Source organism: Hylobates moloch, unplaced genomic scaffold (genome assembly GCF_009828535.3).
Source record: "Hylobates moloch isolate HMO894 unplaced genomic scaffold, HMol_V3 SCAFFOLD_14, whole genome shotgun sequence".
NCBI lineage: Eukaryota > Metazoa > Chordata > Mammalia > Primates > Hylobatidae > Hylobates > Hylobates moloch.
The window spans coordinates 14,976,915-14,993,667 of record NW_026652289.1 but is presented as its reverse complement, the minus strand read 5'-3'; the positions used below and the strand labels follow the sequence as shown (position 1 = coordinate 14,993,667).

Below are 16,753 nucleotides of genomic sequence, written 5' to 3'. Positions count from 1 at the left end.
TGACATAAGATGTCTTACAAGTTTCTTCTTCTGTTTGGAACCATCTTTATACACAAGGACCACAGCAGTTTTGAAGACTGGAAAAAATAAAATAAAGACAGTTATGGTATGTCATGTATAGGGTTTTCCCCTTGACATCACTAACTTGTGGTAATAAACACTACAGTTATGAAGAGGACGTCGAGATCCCAGTTAACTGACTCCCACCCACCTTCCATTCATTCATCACATCTGTGAAAATCAAAAGCCTATTGAGACACAAGTTTCCAGGTTCAAAATAAACATAGAAAGCCTACATAAATGGAAATAACCTATGCCCCAAAAAACTTTTGGGTAAAATATGTTAGGTATGATACCATTTCAAGGTTAAAACTTCAGCTGATACATATTCAACAAAAATGTACTAATTCAGTAGATGGAGGAATAATATAAACGTCCTTCACAATAACAATGCAACTGCTGAAGATGATTTACATTTATGCAAATTAAGGTAATAGTGCACATAGACAGTGATATTTAGGAAATATAACTCATCTTTTGACCTAAAGAAACAAAAATGAGTTTATGAAATAGAATTCAACTGTACTTCTTCCAGCAAGACTGAATCAGAGTAAGCTCTTTAGGAGTGGTAAACATGTAGTTTCATTCTTATATTCTTTCGGGGGTGGGGAGAGACAATGGAGTTATGCATAATCTTCCAGAGAATTCCTTAAGCAATGCCAAGCACATTTAACCTGCAGTGATTCTGATTCTTCCTAGAAGGGGAAGTAGAGTTGGCACCCAGAAGGAATAGAAGGGTGACTGACTCCTGCCTGTCCTTCGTTCTCTGTGTCAGGGTCTCTGCTATGGTCCAAATGTCTGTGTTTCCCCAAAATTCATACCTTGAAACTAATCACCCTTGTGATGGTTTCAGGAGGTGAGCCTTTGAGAAGTGATCAGGCTCTGAGGACTCCGTCCTCATGAATGGGATGAGTGTCCTTATAAAAGAGACTTGAGAGAGATGCCTTGACCCTTTCGCCCTATGAAGCCACAGCTAGGAAGTAGGAGAAAGCAGGATCTTGGACTTCCAGCCTCCACAACTGTGAGAAATAAGTCTCTGTTGTTTGGAAGCTGGCCAGTTTATGATATTTTGTTATAGCAGCCCAAATGGACTAAGATAGTCTCCATTATCCCTTCATACTCTGACCCCAAGAAATAGCCAGTCACACAGCAGCTGAAGGAGGCACAGCCTTGTATACCAGACACAGAATTACAAAAGGAACAAACATTCAGAGAATTCTCAGGGATGGGCCACCAGGCTCACAGGCCCTTTGGAGGTCAACCAGAAGCATCTGGTTTAATTTCTATCCTGCGTAGGGCAGGTTGGTCTTGTCTCCTCTTTGTGTAAGATCACGCTAATCTCCACTGCAGGGAAATAGGCCCTGAGCTGCAAAGACACTGACTCCAGCCGCTCGGTCTAGACTGCCCATAGCCCTTCACACCTCACAGCATCTGACCCCTCAAGGTTCCCAGAGCATAGACTGGCAGGTTCCCTCCAAAGGTTCACACTGACACGAGGAGGCCACACCAGCTCTTCACAGTAGCTGAGCACAAGCAACCTGAGAAGGTCCTTCATTCCCACTATGAAGCCTTCAGAAATCACAGAGGCTGGGATAGCTACGTCCTCTTAGAAATGAAAGAGCTCTACCCCAATGACTCTAATCTCAGAAGCGCCACCATGCCACTGGGACCACAGCTCAATGCTATGATTCCCTCGATTTCCCTCAATCTTAACCATTGTGGATCACAGCAGGAGGGCCAGAGAGTGAGCTACAGCCTGGCACCGGGACCTCAGCCTCTCCCTGAAACTTTCCCTAACCCTTGGAGCTAGTGTTACTCAAGTGACTCCACAGTGTTGCCCGATCCCTTCAGACATGGCCTTGATGATCTCCAAAACTCATGCTACCTTTGACAGCCTAAAGCATCTGCTCTGTGCCCCAAAAGGTGAATGTCAAATACCCTTCAAGGCAGAAGCCTATTTCTATTTTTGTTTGTTTTTGTTTAAGGCAACGATCACCAACATTTGGTACACATGAGCCATCCTGTGAAACATCAAGGTGCTTCGCTGGCAGCAAGTCAACTTCGGTTTCAGAAGAAAGCTGCACTATTTCCTGAGGTTAGAGGTTTAAACCAAAACAAGACGACAACCACATTTTAACCCCAAATCTGCCGACTGAGGGTAACCATGATCCTTCCTTCACAGCACCTCTTCCTTATTTCAACTCCTTGCTCAGACTTTCTGCTAGTTCTGCCTTGCTACTTGAAATCACACCCAAACCATGAAACTTGTCTCTTTTAACAACTGGGAATCCACAGAAGCTCATCATGACTACAGCCTTTGTTCATAATCCCAATTTTAATCCTTCCCCTTCTCTTTCCTATTACTCTGGAGAGGATTCTGAATAATGATAAACATGTCTTGTATCTCAGAGCCTTCAGTTTTTCTCTTATGAACTACAGCCCCTACTGAGTTTGCTGACAGTGTGATGCCCTGAAGCTGGAGTAAGCAGTCTCCATTTACAGCAGGGACAGGTGCTGTGGGCCTGCCTTCCTGGAGGCAGCTCCCACACCGACTTCTCATAAACAGCCCAGGAGGCAGGGAACACAGTAATGCAGAGTCCACTATCGGAGCCTGTGCAGAAAGTGGCACCTAAATCCCCAACCTCAAAACCAGCATTTTCCTGAATCACTGACACCATGGGTTGGCAAACAAGGGCCCTCAGGCCAGACCCAGGCCTGCTGCCACCTGTGTGGTGCAGCTGCTGATCCAGCCATCTCATTTATTTACACGTTATCTATGGCTGCTTCTGGCTCCAGTGGCAAAGCATGTGGCCTCTTGGCCCAAAGCCTAAAATGTACTACGTAGCCTTTAACAGAAAAGAGGGTCTGGCACAGTGGCTCATGCATGTAATCCCAGCACTTTGGGAGGCCGAGGCGGGCAGATCACAAGGTCAAGAGATTGAGACCATCCTGGCCAACATGGTGAAACTCCGTCTCTACTAAAAGTACAAAAATTAGCTGGGCGTGGTGGTGCACGCCTGTAGTCCCAGCTACTCGGGAGGCTGAGACAGGACAATCGCTTGAACCTGGGAGGCAGAGGTTGCAGTGAGCCGAGAACGCACCATTGCACTCCAGCCTGGCAACAGAGCGAGACTCAGTGCATCATCTTTGTTTCTAATACGTGAATCTGTAAAATGAGGCAACCATGAAAATCTAATTTGACCTCTAAATTGTAGGCTCGTCATTTACATCAATATCCTGCATCCCATGAATGACTCATTAAGCAGCATCCAGGAGATCCCAGACTCCTCCAAGAAGAAATCACTACAGAAGAAACACAAGTGGTGATGTTGAAAAAGAAAGCAAATAACTACTGCCTCCCTCCCCCAAAACATCTACCCCATCAAAAACTAACAACTTATTAAAATACCCCCAATATTCCTTTGAATGGCCTATTTAGTCACATGCTTTCTCTGCACTTAACATTTGTTTTGTCTTGTTTTTTTGAGACAGAGTCTTGCTCTGTCACCCAGGCTGGAGTCCAGTGGAGTGATCTCAGCTCACTACAACCTCTGCCTCCAGGGTTCAAGTGATTCTCCTGCCTTAGCCTCCCAAGTAGCTGGGATTACAGGCGCCTGCCACCATATCCAGCTAAGTTTTGTATTTTTAGTTAAGGACGGGGTTTCACCATATTAGCCAGGCTAGTCTTGAACTCTTGACCTCAAGTGATCCGTCCACCTTGGCCTCCCAAAGTGCTGGGATTACAGGCGTGAGCCACCACACCTGGCCTCCTATGTTATTTTTAACGAAATGACATCAACAGCTACAGGGGCTCTTTGGAAATTTTGGGAATATCAGTAACTTTTCAATGAAGGCTAAGTGATCGAAATAGAAAGTCCAATGAATCTTTGCATTAAATACTTTGATTTTAAAATCACTAGGACATTCCATTTGGGGATACTTTGTTCACATCATGGAGGAAAAAAAAGTTTAGTTAAGAAGGAGTAAGCAACCTCTGTTCCCAGCAAGCCCACAAAAATAACATAAGGCAAGAGAATAAGCCAGATTTCCATTATATTATGTTCCTACCCATGAGTCTTTTAGCAAGAGGCTAGGACAAAACGCAACCTAAAACAAAAGCATGGAGTGTTGATAGTTTTATATTCATGAACAACACAGCAATATGCCAATAAGCACTTACATTGCAACAACAAGCTATGTTTCCTAAATTATATGCTAACCCATGTTTTTTCTCTCTCAAAAAGCATATTACAATACAATCACATGAGATCTCTAATTGCAGCAATTGCATCCATCTAAACTGGTTTATTAAAAAATAAGTCATTCGCAAACATCTCTGATTTCACTAGTATTGAGTGGCAATGCGATTGAGATGCACCTCACAGCTGATCCAGGCACTCCAGAGTTGCCACAACAGCTCAGCTGAGAACCAGCATCCTAAATCCTGGTCTTAAGACCAAACAGCAACAAAGTTAGGAAGAAAATAAAAGATCTAGGATTGGGGGGTCTCAGAAACAGAGGCCATTTTGTCTTGATGTTTCACTTTATTTTTCCTTGGTTTATAATTAACCCATTATTTTGAAAAGATACTCAGAGCAGCAGCCAAAAAAAAAAAAAAAAAAAAAAAAACTTTTTCTGCCTTTTTTTTTTTTTTTTGGGTTAACTTTGGGACAGCCATTTCCGCCCACCCATGTGGCTGAGTGACCACATAGGGCAATTTAACTCGAAGGTTTCATTTAGTGTTTGTGAGATGTTGGTGGCTACGGCAGGAAGACTGATTCAAGTAACTGCAATTAACTTTATTTTTAATCAATTGGTTCTTGAAAAAGAAATGTTCTTGTTTTGAAAAATAAGCTAGACTTTTCCCCCTCCATAAAACCCTTTTCTGATACACACCGAAGGCTGCCAACTCTGGTTCCTTTTTCCACTTGCCCAGCGAGGCCGGCGGGTTCAGCCAGATCACGGTGGTGTGCAAAAGCAGGTCTCCCATGCTCAGATCTGCAACCTGAAAGCCAGAGACGTGACAAAGCTTACTGGGTGGTGTTATCAATACTCAGATTTTCATGACGTTTGAAAATTCAGCATGCTGATATTAATTTTACTTCAAGAAAATACTGCCCCTGAAAACATTTGCTTAAATATGCGAGATAATGCTAAGTTAAACTGCTTGATCTAGCCATTCCACAATGTAACATATCAAAACATCATGTTGTACACCATAAATATATAAAAGTTTTACTTGTCAATGTCATGTTTTTGAGAAAAGAAATAGCACCAAAATGACAGATTACATTTTTAAAAAATACTTTCGATTTGTGACTGTCTCAATAAACACCACCTCCCATCAAAACGGGCTGAAGGTACAATATCCAGTTAACCTTTCCAATGGGAAATAATAATATCATTATGTTCTAGCCAAGTTTGAGCTAGGAACAATACAATGAAATTTTAACGAAAAAAAAATCCTTTAATTCATATGAAATCTCCTAACTGAAAAATAAATCCTCTCCATTCCCAAAGAAAACATGGAATACAGGGGAGAGAAAAGGCTCATCTTTTTTTTCCCCCTTTATTCCATGTTTGTCTACTAGAATTTCAGAATAGGATGGCAAATAGGTACAAACTGGGGCTCTGAAATTCACATGCAGTTAGTCTGTCAAAACTGATCTACAAAACTGGAGATGTTTTGTGTTCAAACAGAGACAGTTTCCCAAGGAGATGCTAATGGCCATCCATGACAAAGATCCACCCCAAGATAACTGCAGACATCTCCACCAGTCAGTATCCACTTTTGGGAAGTGTAAGCAAATTATTTCTTCTTCCAATCCATTTCAAAGATGACTTTATTTCACTTTAGATGAGGGAGAGAGAAGCCAATCAAGAGTTTGAAGATTCCTCTATTGGCACAGGCAGTGTGAGTGCTGGAATCCCAAGAGATCATGAGGTTTAGTCGCTTGCCCCCAGCGGTCACATGCTAAACTGTCTCAGATAGACAAGAGCTGGTTGCACAGCCATCTAGACACGATGATCCAGAGTCTGATGCAAGTTCAATGTCTATGCCTCACAACAGTCCCGTCTGCTTTTCTCACTGGAGTCACTGACCTCCTTCCAAATCTAGCTGGCTTTCCTATACAGCAGCAACCTGTCAACGCTCCACTGAACGCAGTGCAGTTGGGATTGCCCTTCTCGAGCCACCAAAACAGGCTACCGTGCTGAGATGTGGCTCCATCAGTACAAGATACAGAGGTATTGTTGCCTCCCTTGATTGGGATTATTATAATCATCACTGTCTGAGCTACAGTACCAAAGGGTTAAAATAATTTTTAAGCAGCCATATTACTTTGTCTGTAGATATTAAGTAACTCATCAACCAAACTCCCAGGATATGATCAGCCAAGGTAATGACATAGTCTCCACTACCTATCCCCCGAAGACCCACATAGAGGAGGAGGACTTATATACAAAAGTCAAATTCCCAGAGGCCACAGCCCCTGGGAGTACGTCTTTAAAACTGATTAAAGGCCAACATGGTAGACTGTCCAAACTCTACTTCCTCCAACAGAATTACATTATCTGCACCTTCTGCCATGTGATTTTCCAGCACCTCCCACTAGACTAGGCAGGGTACACACATCGCTGCCCAGATGACTTTGGGTGTAGGCATGTGACTTAGTGGCCACCTTCCAGCCATGGGAAGGATTTGCCCAAGACAGCCATTGCTGCTTCAGCCTGGATCCTAGAAGGAAGAGACAAAGAGCACACCAGAACCTTCAGAACTGGAGCTAACCAAGAGAAACCAAACCTTGGCTGACCTACAAAGCCATATACGAGATAAATATTTGTTGTAGAGAACCACTGAGATTTCAAGTTATTTGTTACACAACTTAAAATGGGCTGATGCTGTGCCTGTGCACAAGGTTTTTTGTCTGGACAAGCTTCCCATGGCAAGGGGACTAGGGGGTCAGGGTGCTCCCTCTGGCCACAGCCTCTCTCTCTGGGGCTTCCACTGGTTCCCTTCTGAATCCTCCTCCCAAACCCCAAGAGAGAGTTCTGCTGGGAGGCCTCCACCTTACTAAGGACTGGGATGCCCTACCGAGTCAGCATTTTTAAGGACTTCTTTTAAGGGGAAATGCCCTCTTGCATTCTTCTTCCTCCTAGTTAAGCAAAAGGGATTCCTTAGCCCAACTCCCCAGAGTTTAACATGGGGGTAAGGAGGTTGAAGGCCTAGTTTCATCAAAAAGCTGTTTCTTTGCCAGCTTTGTTCTCTGTGAACCTATTTGCCTTCAGAGATATCTTAAGGAATATTGGTTGAAGACAGGATTCAGATACCTTGTGTTCCTAGAATGTTACCATTTCACAATAAACCTGCTGTTACCAGCAGATACTGATACATATTCCTATTCCTCTTTACAAACTTCATCAATCCATTCTAGGCTGTTACTTCATATTGCCACTAAGAGGGAACCACAAGGATCAGGAATTCAGGAATTACTTTCGTGAAAATCTGAATATAATTTGGGTACCTCCACAATCACCTGCCTGAGTCTCCATAATTCTTCCAATATACTGCTGAGAGCAGTGGAATAGAATTGTCATTGATCTTGGCATAGACCATCCTATTTCCCAAGACTCATTCTCCCTAGGGTTTTGTTCTTATGGCATTGAGGCTGCTGCATCCTTTCCAGTTTAAAGGCCATTCTCCTCAATGGAAGAAAAAGAGATGAAATGGGGCTTAAGACTTGAGTAAAACCAACTGCCTTTGAGGAATTGATTCCCACTGGGGGTCTATTTCCTGCTCGTTTCTCTTATCCTTCCGCAACAATATTTTCCTCTTGCTCTCTTTGGCATCTTTTCCAAGCCAGAAATTCTTTGGGCTTTGCACCTCCTGGTAAAAGTAGGATTTTCCTCCTCTTCAGTCTTGGTACTCAGCCAGTGTCCCTCCTTCCATCTTTTGCACATTTCTTTTTACAATCTCAACCCACAAAAAATACTTTGTATAGCACTATATCGCTTTGTTCCTCGCTGGAAAGATTTCTTACATATCAGAATTTCATTTTAAAGGACTTCCAGGTTCACTAAAGCCATATTCCCTTTTACAGTCTCTGACTTCTGATCATATTCATCTTCTTTTCCTAAATTCTTCTGCAACCCACTATCCATTTCGCCTTCTAATCTTTAGCATCATGGTCATTTGCTCCTAGGTCATTAAAATCTAATAATTAATTTGGCATATAAAGAAAATATATATGACGTAATGAAAATGTTCGTTTCCATGGCCCAGTAAAATGCACTTCTGTCAGAATGAAATAAACCAAAGGATGGGAGGACTTCTTATAATAAAAAAAAGTTTACAGTATTATTCATATTAGTCAATAAAAAAAGCATTAAAATTCTGTGATCAACATAAAATCAAGGTATAAAATCACCTTCAAGATATAACTAAACATACATAGATATTAATTAAAAACAATCGAAATCAACACCAAAATATGGTAAGTTCTATGCCTTGAAACTATAGTTTTCTTCTTGCCTTTTTCTGTATTTTGCCCTCTTCTTTAATAAGCATAATTTTTTTCTTCTTATAAAGTTTTATAAGAAAGTGAGAGCTAAGTCCAGGGTGGCAACCTTCATCTTTTCTATACTCTGACAGATTAAATTATCTGCCAAGTAGTCTCGGAACATTCTCATGCTCTGCTTGTAATGTTACGTAAAAACAAAATTGTGTTTCAGTTGAAAACTACGTATCCTCTACAGCAGACCTTCCTGGGCTATCAGATTCTGTACACTGTCTTTGAGAGCCTGTGCAATTCTTTGTAAGGTGTAGGTAACAGACAGATGTGTAAATTCTGTCCAGTCTGATACTGGCCTAGTTGATTTCCTCCAGCTGTGGAAAAACCAGTTTGTCTCATTTACAATTCATCTCAACATTTCTTCACTCCATATGTAAATTTGTGTGATGGTGACTTTTCCAATGAACCTTTACAACACCTGCTTGGGTCCCCCACATCTTATGAGTAAAATAAATTATGAGAGGTCACAATTTTACCTCTTTCAGAAAATTATCCTTTAACAGCCTGAAAACTTGTTTTGTTTCATTAAGGACAAAAAAATGAGCCTGGATAACGGCCTTTAGTATCTCTGGAGATAAGGTGCTTTCTCTAGTCTACACTAAACAACCAAACTTTGCCCCACCCACACTGCTTTTAACCCTGCTGCTAGTCACAGCAAGAGTGTTTTTCCTCTAGGTTCCTTCCCACATTTTCTTTTTTAAGGTGGAAAGAAAAACTGAGTCTAATCTCTAGCTGAATTTGAGCATACAGAGGCATTGATGAATGTTACTATATATCATATCCCTATGATTCCTCTAAGTATTATTGGCATTTTGTAATTGAAAAATAATAATTGCATGTATTCAGGGGTACACAGTGATGCTTTGATATATGTACTGTATAACCCATCAGATCAGAGCAATTAACTTATCCATCATCTCAAACATCTACCACTTCTCTGTGTTGGCAACATACTTTTATTCAGATAAGTGCTTGTTAATGACTCAGGCACAACTTTTAGCTCACCTTAAGTCTTTCTCAGGTGTATCTGCTCCTGCCACTGCTCTTCTAAGGAGGTTTTTGGGTAGATTTAACTGATTCAGAGTCATTTGAAATTTTCATTCCTTTGACAACTATTTATCGGGCACCCACTATGTGCCTGGTGTCATTCTAATCTCCGGAGGTAGAGCCTTGGACTTTCATGACACTTCTAGAAACAGCCCAGATTGTGGTCATGGAAGTTCACTTTCACTTAACACAGAATAAAGCCACAGATCCCCAGGCTGAGGAGCTGAACATCAGGAAAACATTTCCTACAGGAAGAAATAGTCCAGCTGAGGAAGAAAATTCACACTGCAGCCTTGGACAAAGCACAGATGTTCCACTAAGAAAAACAATAGCATCCTATTTTACTTACAAGTCACACCTTTTTTTAAAAAAATAAATAAATAGAAGCAAACTCAAACTCAGCTTTCCTGACAGATGTCCTGAGAAGATGAGGACTCTCACCTCTTTTTTCTCACCAGTCTGTTCAGCGATCAGCTGGTCAAACACAGCGCCAAACTCTTCATGGATTTTCTGCATCTCATTGATGTGACTGGCAACCTTGTTCATGGTCTTGATGGCCACTGGAAGAAAACAGGTCGTGAAATGAGAGGCTATTTAGAGACTGTCATGGAGACCCAGGCCTGTGGGGGGTCCCGGGCCGAGGCCTACCGTCCAGGTGGTAGTGCTCCTCGCTCTCCGCATCGGTCAGGGCGAACAGCTCCCTGAGCAGAAGTGGGTACTTGAGGATCCTCTGGATGGGCTTGATGAGGTACGACTCCAGCGTGGATGAGTGCTGCTGCTTCGGGTTCTGGGCATCCAAGAATGCCTTGAAAGCCGTGTCTGTCTTGGCTGGCAGGGTTTAAACACAGGTCATGGGGGTGGAATGCCCATGTGACTTCCTTCCCACAATTTCTCTCCCTTCCTCAGTGACTCCAAGGTGCCTTTTTGCAGGACTGAGCAGAGAGTGGGTGGCAGGAAGAGGGAAAGGTAGGGGAGGGGGCGGTCAGGGAGACCACAGGCAGTCAGCTCTATGTATTTATGTGTTGGGGGTGGGGTGGGGAGAAGCCTGATGAGTTAAAGGATGACAGAGTATAGACTGCAGACACCCGGATTTCCAGCGGCTGCGCTTTATCCTCCTATTACACATGTTTTTTTATCCTGATGTTTTGACACCTGGGGCCTTACTGTCCATGGGGAGACTGCCCTGCCCACGCTGGCCAGTTCCTGGAGATAGTAAAAGACTTGCCAGGAAATGTGCCTTTTATAGCGTCCCCACACACTGCCACCTCCTCTCTGAGGCTCTTACATCCTGGGCCACCATTCCCCTGTCCTAATCATCTCAGGGTGGGGAGCACACATCTCAGCTTCGAGGGCACCACAGAGCCCGGCCTCCCCAGTTCCTTCCCTCAGAAACCCCAAGAAAGGCTCTTGGCCACATTTTCCCCTCGCTCCCTGTGCCTCCTGACCGACCCTGCATGTCCTCATCTGGCCCACATGGCATGGGGTGCCCCTGCCTCTTGGGAACTGTGAGTGACAAACTAGTAATCATCCATCCCCTGAGCTGTTGGCCCTGTCATCCCAAAATAATGACAAACCTACATTCTGAACACTCCTCACCCTGGTTTTCCTAATCTTTCAAGCATTTCACTGCTGGAAAAACCTCTTTTGAAAAAGGCAAGCAGGCCGTGCACAGTGGCTCATGAATATAATCCTAGCAGTTTGGGAGGCCGAGGCAGGTGGATCACCTGAGGTCAGGAGTTTGAAACCGGCTGGCCAACCTGCTGAAATCTCATGTCTACTAAAAATACACACACACAAAAAAACAAAAACACAAAATAGCCGGGCTGGTGGCAGGCGCCCATAATCCCAGCTACTCAGGAGGCGAAGGCAGGAGAATCACTTGAACCCGGGAGGTGGAGGTTGCAATGAGCCGAGATCGTGCCACTGCACTCCAGCCTGGGTGACAGAGGGAGACTCTGTCTCAAAAAAAAGAGAAAAAGAAAAAAAAAAGGCAAGCAGATGCAGAAGCAGCAGCACCTCGCAGTGTCGGTGAAGCAGAGCGAGGCAGGATCTCCCACAGTGCTCTGCTCAAAGTTAACTCGGTGGAACCACCTGTGAGCGTCTGTGGGCTCTGATCTGACGCAGCTCAGGCAGCACTTTCCTCACCAGCCTTGCCTCCTTCCTTGGTGTCCCAGCTGGTTTGGGAAGCAGCCCTGGGGAGTTGTGGGGCCCCAAACAGAGGTACCTGGCAGGGGATGATAGGAAGCTGTGGCTAATGTCTTCCAGGTGCAAAAGAATGTCAGGGGAGGGCAAAATATGGGAAGAGGAAGGGACAGTGTATCCAAGCAACGTAACAGTGGACGCACGCTGCCGCTGGGCTGGTGAGCACCTAGGGATGATGGGGGCTGTGGCACGTCCAGCGTGGGCACGGAAACTCCACACACCCCTCCCTCCATACCTCGCCCAGTCACCTCTCCATTTGGCTATTCCTGAGCAGCATCCTTTATGATAAACCAGTAAATAAACACAATCAACCCTGGAAAAAGCACATTCTTCACATTCATCTGGATGACTTTCCCCCACTGGAAATTCATTTCCAATGAATATTAATCTGGATGACCTTCCCCCATTGGAATGTTCATCTGGATGACTTTCCCCCATTGGAAATGTTACATGGCACTCCAGTGACTTGATACTTTTCATAACAGCACCTGGAATGTCACAGGAACTCAAAAATCTCTTCAATAAATAAATACCCTCTCCCCGCAAAAAACAGTGGGAGTGTATATATAATTTATATATATATATATACACACACACACACGTATATTAGAAACTTTAAAATATAGAAATTTAAAAGTTTAATGATATATATTTTATTAGAAAGCTTAAAATATAAAAATTTAAAAGTTTAATGATATTTATAGACTTTATTAGAAAGTTTAAAATATATAAATATTAAACTTTTAAAATGTCTGATAAAAATGTCTTTCCATCCTCAGTGGTTAGGGGTATGAGCTAAGACTAAAGATGCTATAAAAGGGCATCAGAACCATGATTCTTCTGTCTTTATTTTTTTTTTCTGAGACAGAGTCTCAATCTGTTGCCCAGGCTAGAGTGCGATGGCACATCGTGCATCACTGCAACCTCTCCCTCCCGCGTTCAAGCAATTCTCCTGCCTCAGCCTCCCGAGTAGCTGGGACTACAGGCATGCACCATCAGGTCTGGCTAATTTTTTTTTTTTTGTATTTTTAGTAGAGATGGGGTTTCACCATGTTGGTCAGGTTGGTCTCAAACTCCTGACCTCAAATGATCTGCCCACCTCGGCCTCCCAAAGGGCTGAGATTACAGGTGTGAGCCACTGCACCCGGCCCTGTCTTTAATTTTAAAAAACAGCAATCATGGGGGAAGACCTCGTAAGACCACAATCTTGTTATCCCTTTTAAGCCCCATTAAGAGAACAGACTCCCTGGGTTGGCATCGTTTCTTGTCTTTCCAAAGTACAAATTCCTGAAGAGAAAGGACACTGGGAAGAGTGGCCGACTGGCCCCATGTGATAGGAGAGCTGGGCTGGGCTAGGGGCCAGCATATGAGGAAGTGATGGATTTTGTGGGGCATCCCAAGTCTAGGGCCACATCTAGAAGGGACCCAGGAACTCTTCACCAGCAAAATATTTTCGTCCAAAAATATGGCTGTGGGTATTTCACCCATCGACTGAATTCCATATCAGAGCAAAAGACTGCACAGTTCACAGTGCTTGGCGCGGTCCAGGAGCATCACTCTTCCAGGCCAGCTGTGAGTCCGCGATGAACATGAACATGCACTTTGTTGTTCTCAGAGTTATCCTGACCCTCTGGGCTCATTAGACAATTAGAAGATATGGGTCAGCTGGGCACGGTGGATCACACGTGTAATCCAAGCACTCCGGGAAGCCGAGGTGGGCGGATCACCTGAGGTCAGGGGTTCAAGACCAGCCTGGCCAACATGGTGAGACTCCTGTCTCTACTAAAAATACAAAAATTAGCTGGGCATGGTGGCGTGCACCTGTAATCCCAGCTACTCAGGAGGCTGAGGCAGGAGAATCACTTGAACCTGGGAGGTGGAGGTTGCAATGAGCCGAGATCACACCACTGCGCTCCAGTCTAGGTAACAGAGTGAGACTCCATCTCAGGAAAAAAAAAAAAAGAAGAAAAAAAAAGAAAAGAAAAATATGGGTCATACCCACTGTTTTAAGGGATAGTTTTGAAAGATAATATAATATTTTTCTTACTGAATTAAGAAAAAATCCATGGGGGCAGAATTTAATCTAATTGAGTGATTAAAAATAACAAATTGCTCAAGGGCCGAGATGGGTATAAAATTTCACTGTGGAGCAAAGCACTCTAAAATTGTTACTTTAACAATCTCATAACAATTAACATTCAATAAAGGTTTTAAAAGAAACACACTGCACACGTAGAACCATATGCCCAACACAGCACACGGGAAAGGACAGGCAGCATGACAAGGAGAATCCCAGGTCCCCTTTTCATTTGAGGTTCCACCAGAACTCTGTTGCACAGACCACCACTACCCTTCAGACTGTTTTTATTTGGGGCAGGCTCTTTGTTACCCAGAGATCTGTATTGTGCTAATACTTCCTATAATAGGTTTTAAATTAAGTCAAGCTAGTTCTCTTTGGCAACAAACATCAACACAAGAACATTATTTACACATCTGGGGACCTGATCAGCAGCTGTTTACTTGGCAGCTACAGTGAAGTGTTAAGGAACAGCAAGCTGATTTCCAGAGATTCTTTGAAATCAAACTTTCTGTTGGTGCTACTGTTTGCCAAGAAAATGTTTCCTTAATCCTTTTACCATCAAAAACCACCATATGATGAACTATGGAGACATAACCACTTTCTGGAGACTCTCAGAATGTTCCACCGTCTTCTCAGAGCACTTAAGGAAAAGCAGCTTGCCAATATAAAAATTCTACTTTGTCCTGCACAAAAATAACTACAAATGCAGCAATTTTCAAGGATAACTGAGACAACTTTAGAAGTGCTTTTGGGAGCTGTTATCACACTCCCAGGAACAAAAGTAGGTGAAGGAAAGATAAAATTCCACAAAAAGGTATACGGTAAGTCCTCACTTAATGTAGTCAGTAAGTTCTTGGAAACTGCAACTTTATGCAAAATCATGTATAATGAAACCAATTTTTTTCCTCATCAACATTGTAACAAAATGATGTTGAACAAAATGACATTAGTTGGGAACCTGCTGTACATCGTGTCACTTAAAAGTCACAGTTTCCAAGAACCTATCAACAACGTGAAGTGAGGACTTAGTTATGAAGTGTGGTAGGTTATAATCAAAATTAAAGAAAAACAGAAATAAAGCAAGGAATTTCTAAACCCCCTACGTTTTTACATAACTAAAAAAAGACCCATCAATTCTGGCCCCAAATAGCAAGGTAAAACTTTCATTACAAGAAAATTGAGAAAACCATTAATTCAAGATATTGGCCAGGTGTGGTGGCTCATGCCTGTAATCCCAGCACTGTAGGAGGCCGAGGCGGGCAGATCACTTGAGGTCAGGAATTCAAGACCAGCCTGGCCAATATGGTGAAACCCCATCTCTACCAAAAAATACAAAAATTATCCTGGTGTGGTGGCAGGGGCCTGTAGTCCCAGCTACTCGGGAGGCTGAGGCAGGAGAATCGCTTGTCCTGGGAGGTGGAGGTTCCAGCCTGAGTGACAGAGCAAGACTCTGTCTCAAAAAAAAAAAAAAAAAAATGCAGGGAGCAGTGGCTCATGCCTGTAATCCCAGCACTTTGGGAGGTCGAGGAGGGTGGATCACCTGAGGTCAGGAGTTCGAGACCAGCCTGGCCAATGTGGCGAAACCCCATCTCTGCTAAAAATACAAAAATTAGCCAGGTGTGGTCGTGCACGCCTGTAATCCCAGCTACTCAGGAGGCTGAGGCAGGAGAATCACTTGAACCTGGGAGGCAGAGGTCGCAGTGAGCCGAGATCATGCCACTGCACTCCAGCCTGGGCAACAGAGTGAGACTCTGTCTCAAAAAAAAAAGAAAGAAAGAAAGAAAGAAAAAAAACTGAATGCATTGCATTGCTCAGCACCCATATCAGTGGCTTGCTGGAACATCTATCTGGCAACCAATGACTCTTAGATTTCTGTCCAAAAGCCCCCAACCACTGTCAGCCACACAACTGACAAGCAACACACCCCCACCTCCATATCCTCAGAGGCCTTACCTTTCACCAGGACCTTGGGAACTTTTGTGTGGCTGGCGCAGAAGGCACTGTAGAGCTTGAAGCGGTCAGCATAATACAGGAACGATCCCCCCAGAGAGAACAGCACTTTCTAGATTTGACGAGAAAAGGAAACAGTTGGTTGTTTCCTTCCTCCACTGGAAATAACAGCAGGTTATGGCAGGGAGCTCACATCTGCCTGGCCCACCCCACAAATCAACATCTTCCATGTCTGTCAGAGCCTTTATTTGCTATCAAACGCCCTAAAATTGCCCATTACAAAGTATGTGCTCGTACAAGTTTGTGTAAAAGGTGTTGGACTTTTTGTCTTCTTAGTATTTATAGGGGAGATGTCCCTGGTTTTCCAGGTCTGCGTCTTTTAATAACCTATCCAGGCTGTTTGAATGTTGATGAGAAAGTATATATTTTGGAAAAGTCAGAAATCTCAATTCTCTCATTAGCTCCTGTTGGCAAACTAAATAAAGGCAGGAAATGCTCATACCTCCCGCCCCCAAAGCAGAAAACATGTTCCTCTGATCACTATCTTCATGCCTTCCAAAACCACCCTCTCCTCTAGCAGCGAAGAACATAAGCAATATTAAAGGAAGAAACACGCTCAACTATGGAAATCAGGTATCATCTCCCCAGCCTCTCTGCCCTGTCCCAGTAGGATCACAACTGGGTAGAGGCCTTCTCATTAAGATTTTACTATGCCTGAGAAGATACTTTGTATCCCACATTTTATATATATAGACAGATATATTATATATAAATATATAATATACAGATATATATAAATATATAATATACAGCTATATTATATATAAATATATAATATACAGAT

The 16,753-nt window shown here is 43.3% G+C and overlaps 1 protein-coding gene across 13 annotated transcripts in view; it reads right to left on the bottom strand.

The window, feature by feature from the left end:
* TIAM1 (TIAM Rac1 associated GEF 1) overlaps nucleotides 1–16,753 on the bottom strand; it is a 457,120-nt gene that overhangs the window by 13,055 nt on the left and 427,312 nt on the right. For 12 of the 13 annotated variants that reach the window (XM_032174685.1, XM_032174689.1, XM_032174683.1 and 9 more), the window contains 5 exons: nucleotides 15,913–16,021; nucleotides 10,326–10,505; nucleotides 10,119–10,237; nucleotides 4,957–5,065; nucleotides 19–77 (listed from right to left, as the gene is read on the bottom strand). In XM_032174685.1, coding sequence (XP_032030576.1) covers nucleotides 19–77; nucleotides 4,957–5,065; nucleotides 10,119–10,237; nucleotides 10,326–10,505; nucleotides 15,913–16,021 — 576 coding nt within the window. The remainder of the gene's footprint in view (nucleotides 1–18; nucleotides 78–4,956; nucleotides 5,066–10,118; nucleotides 10,238–10,325; nucleotides 10,506–15,912; nucleotides 16,022–16,753) is intronic. The other variant, XM_058428039.1, reaches the window with a different exon arrangement.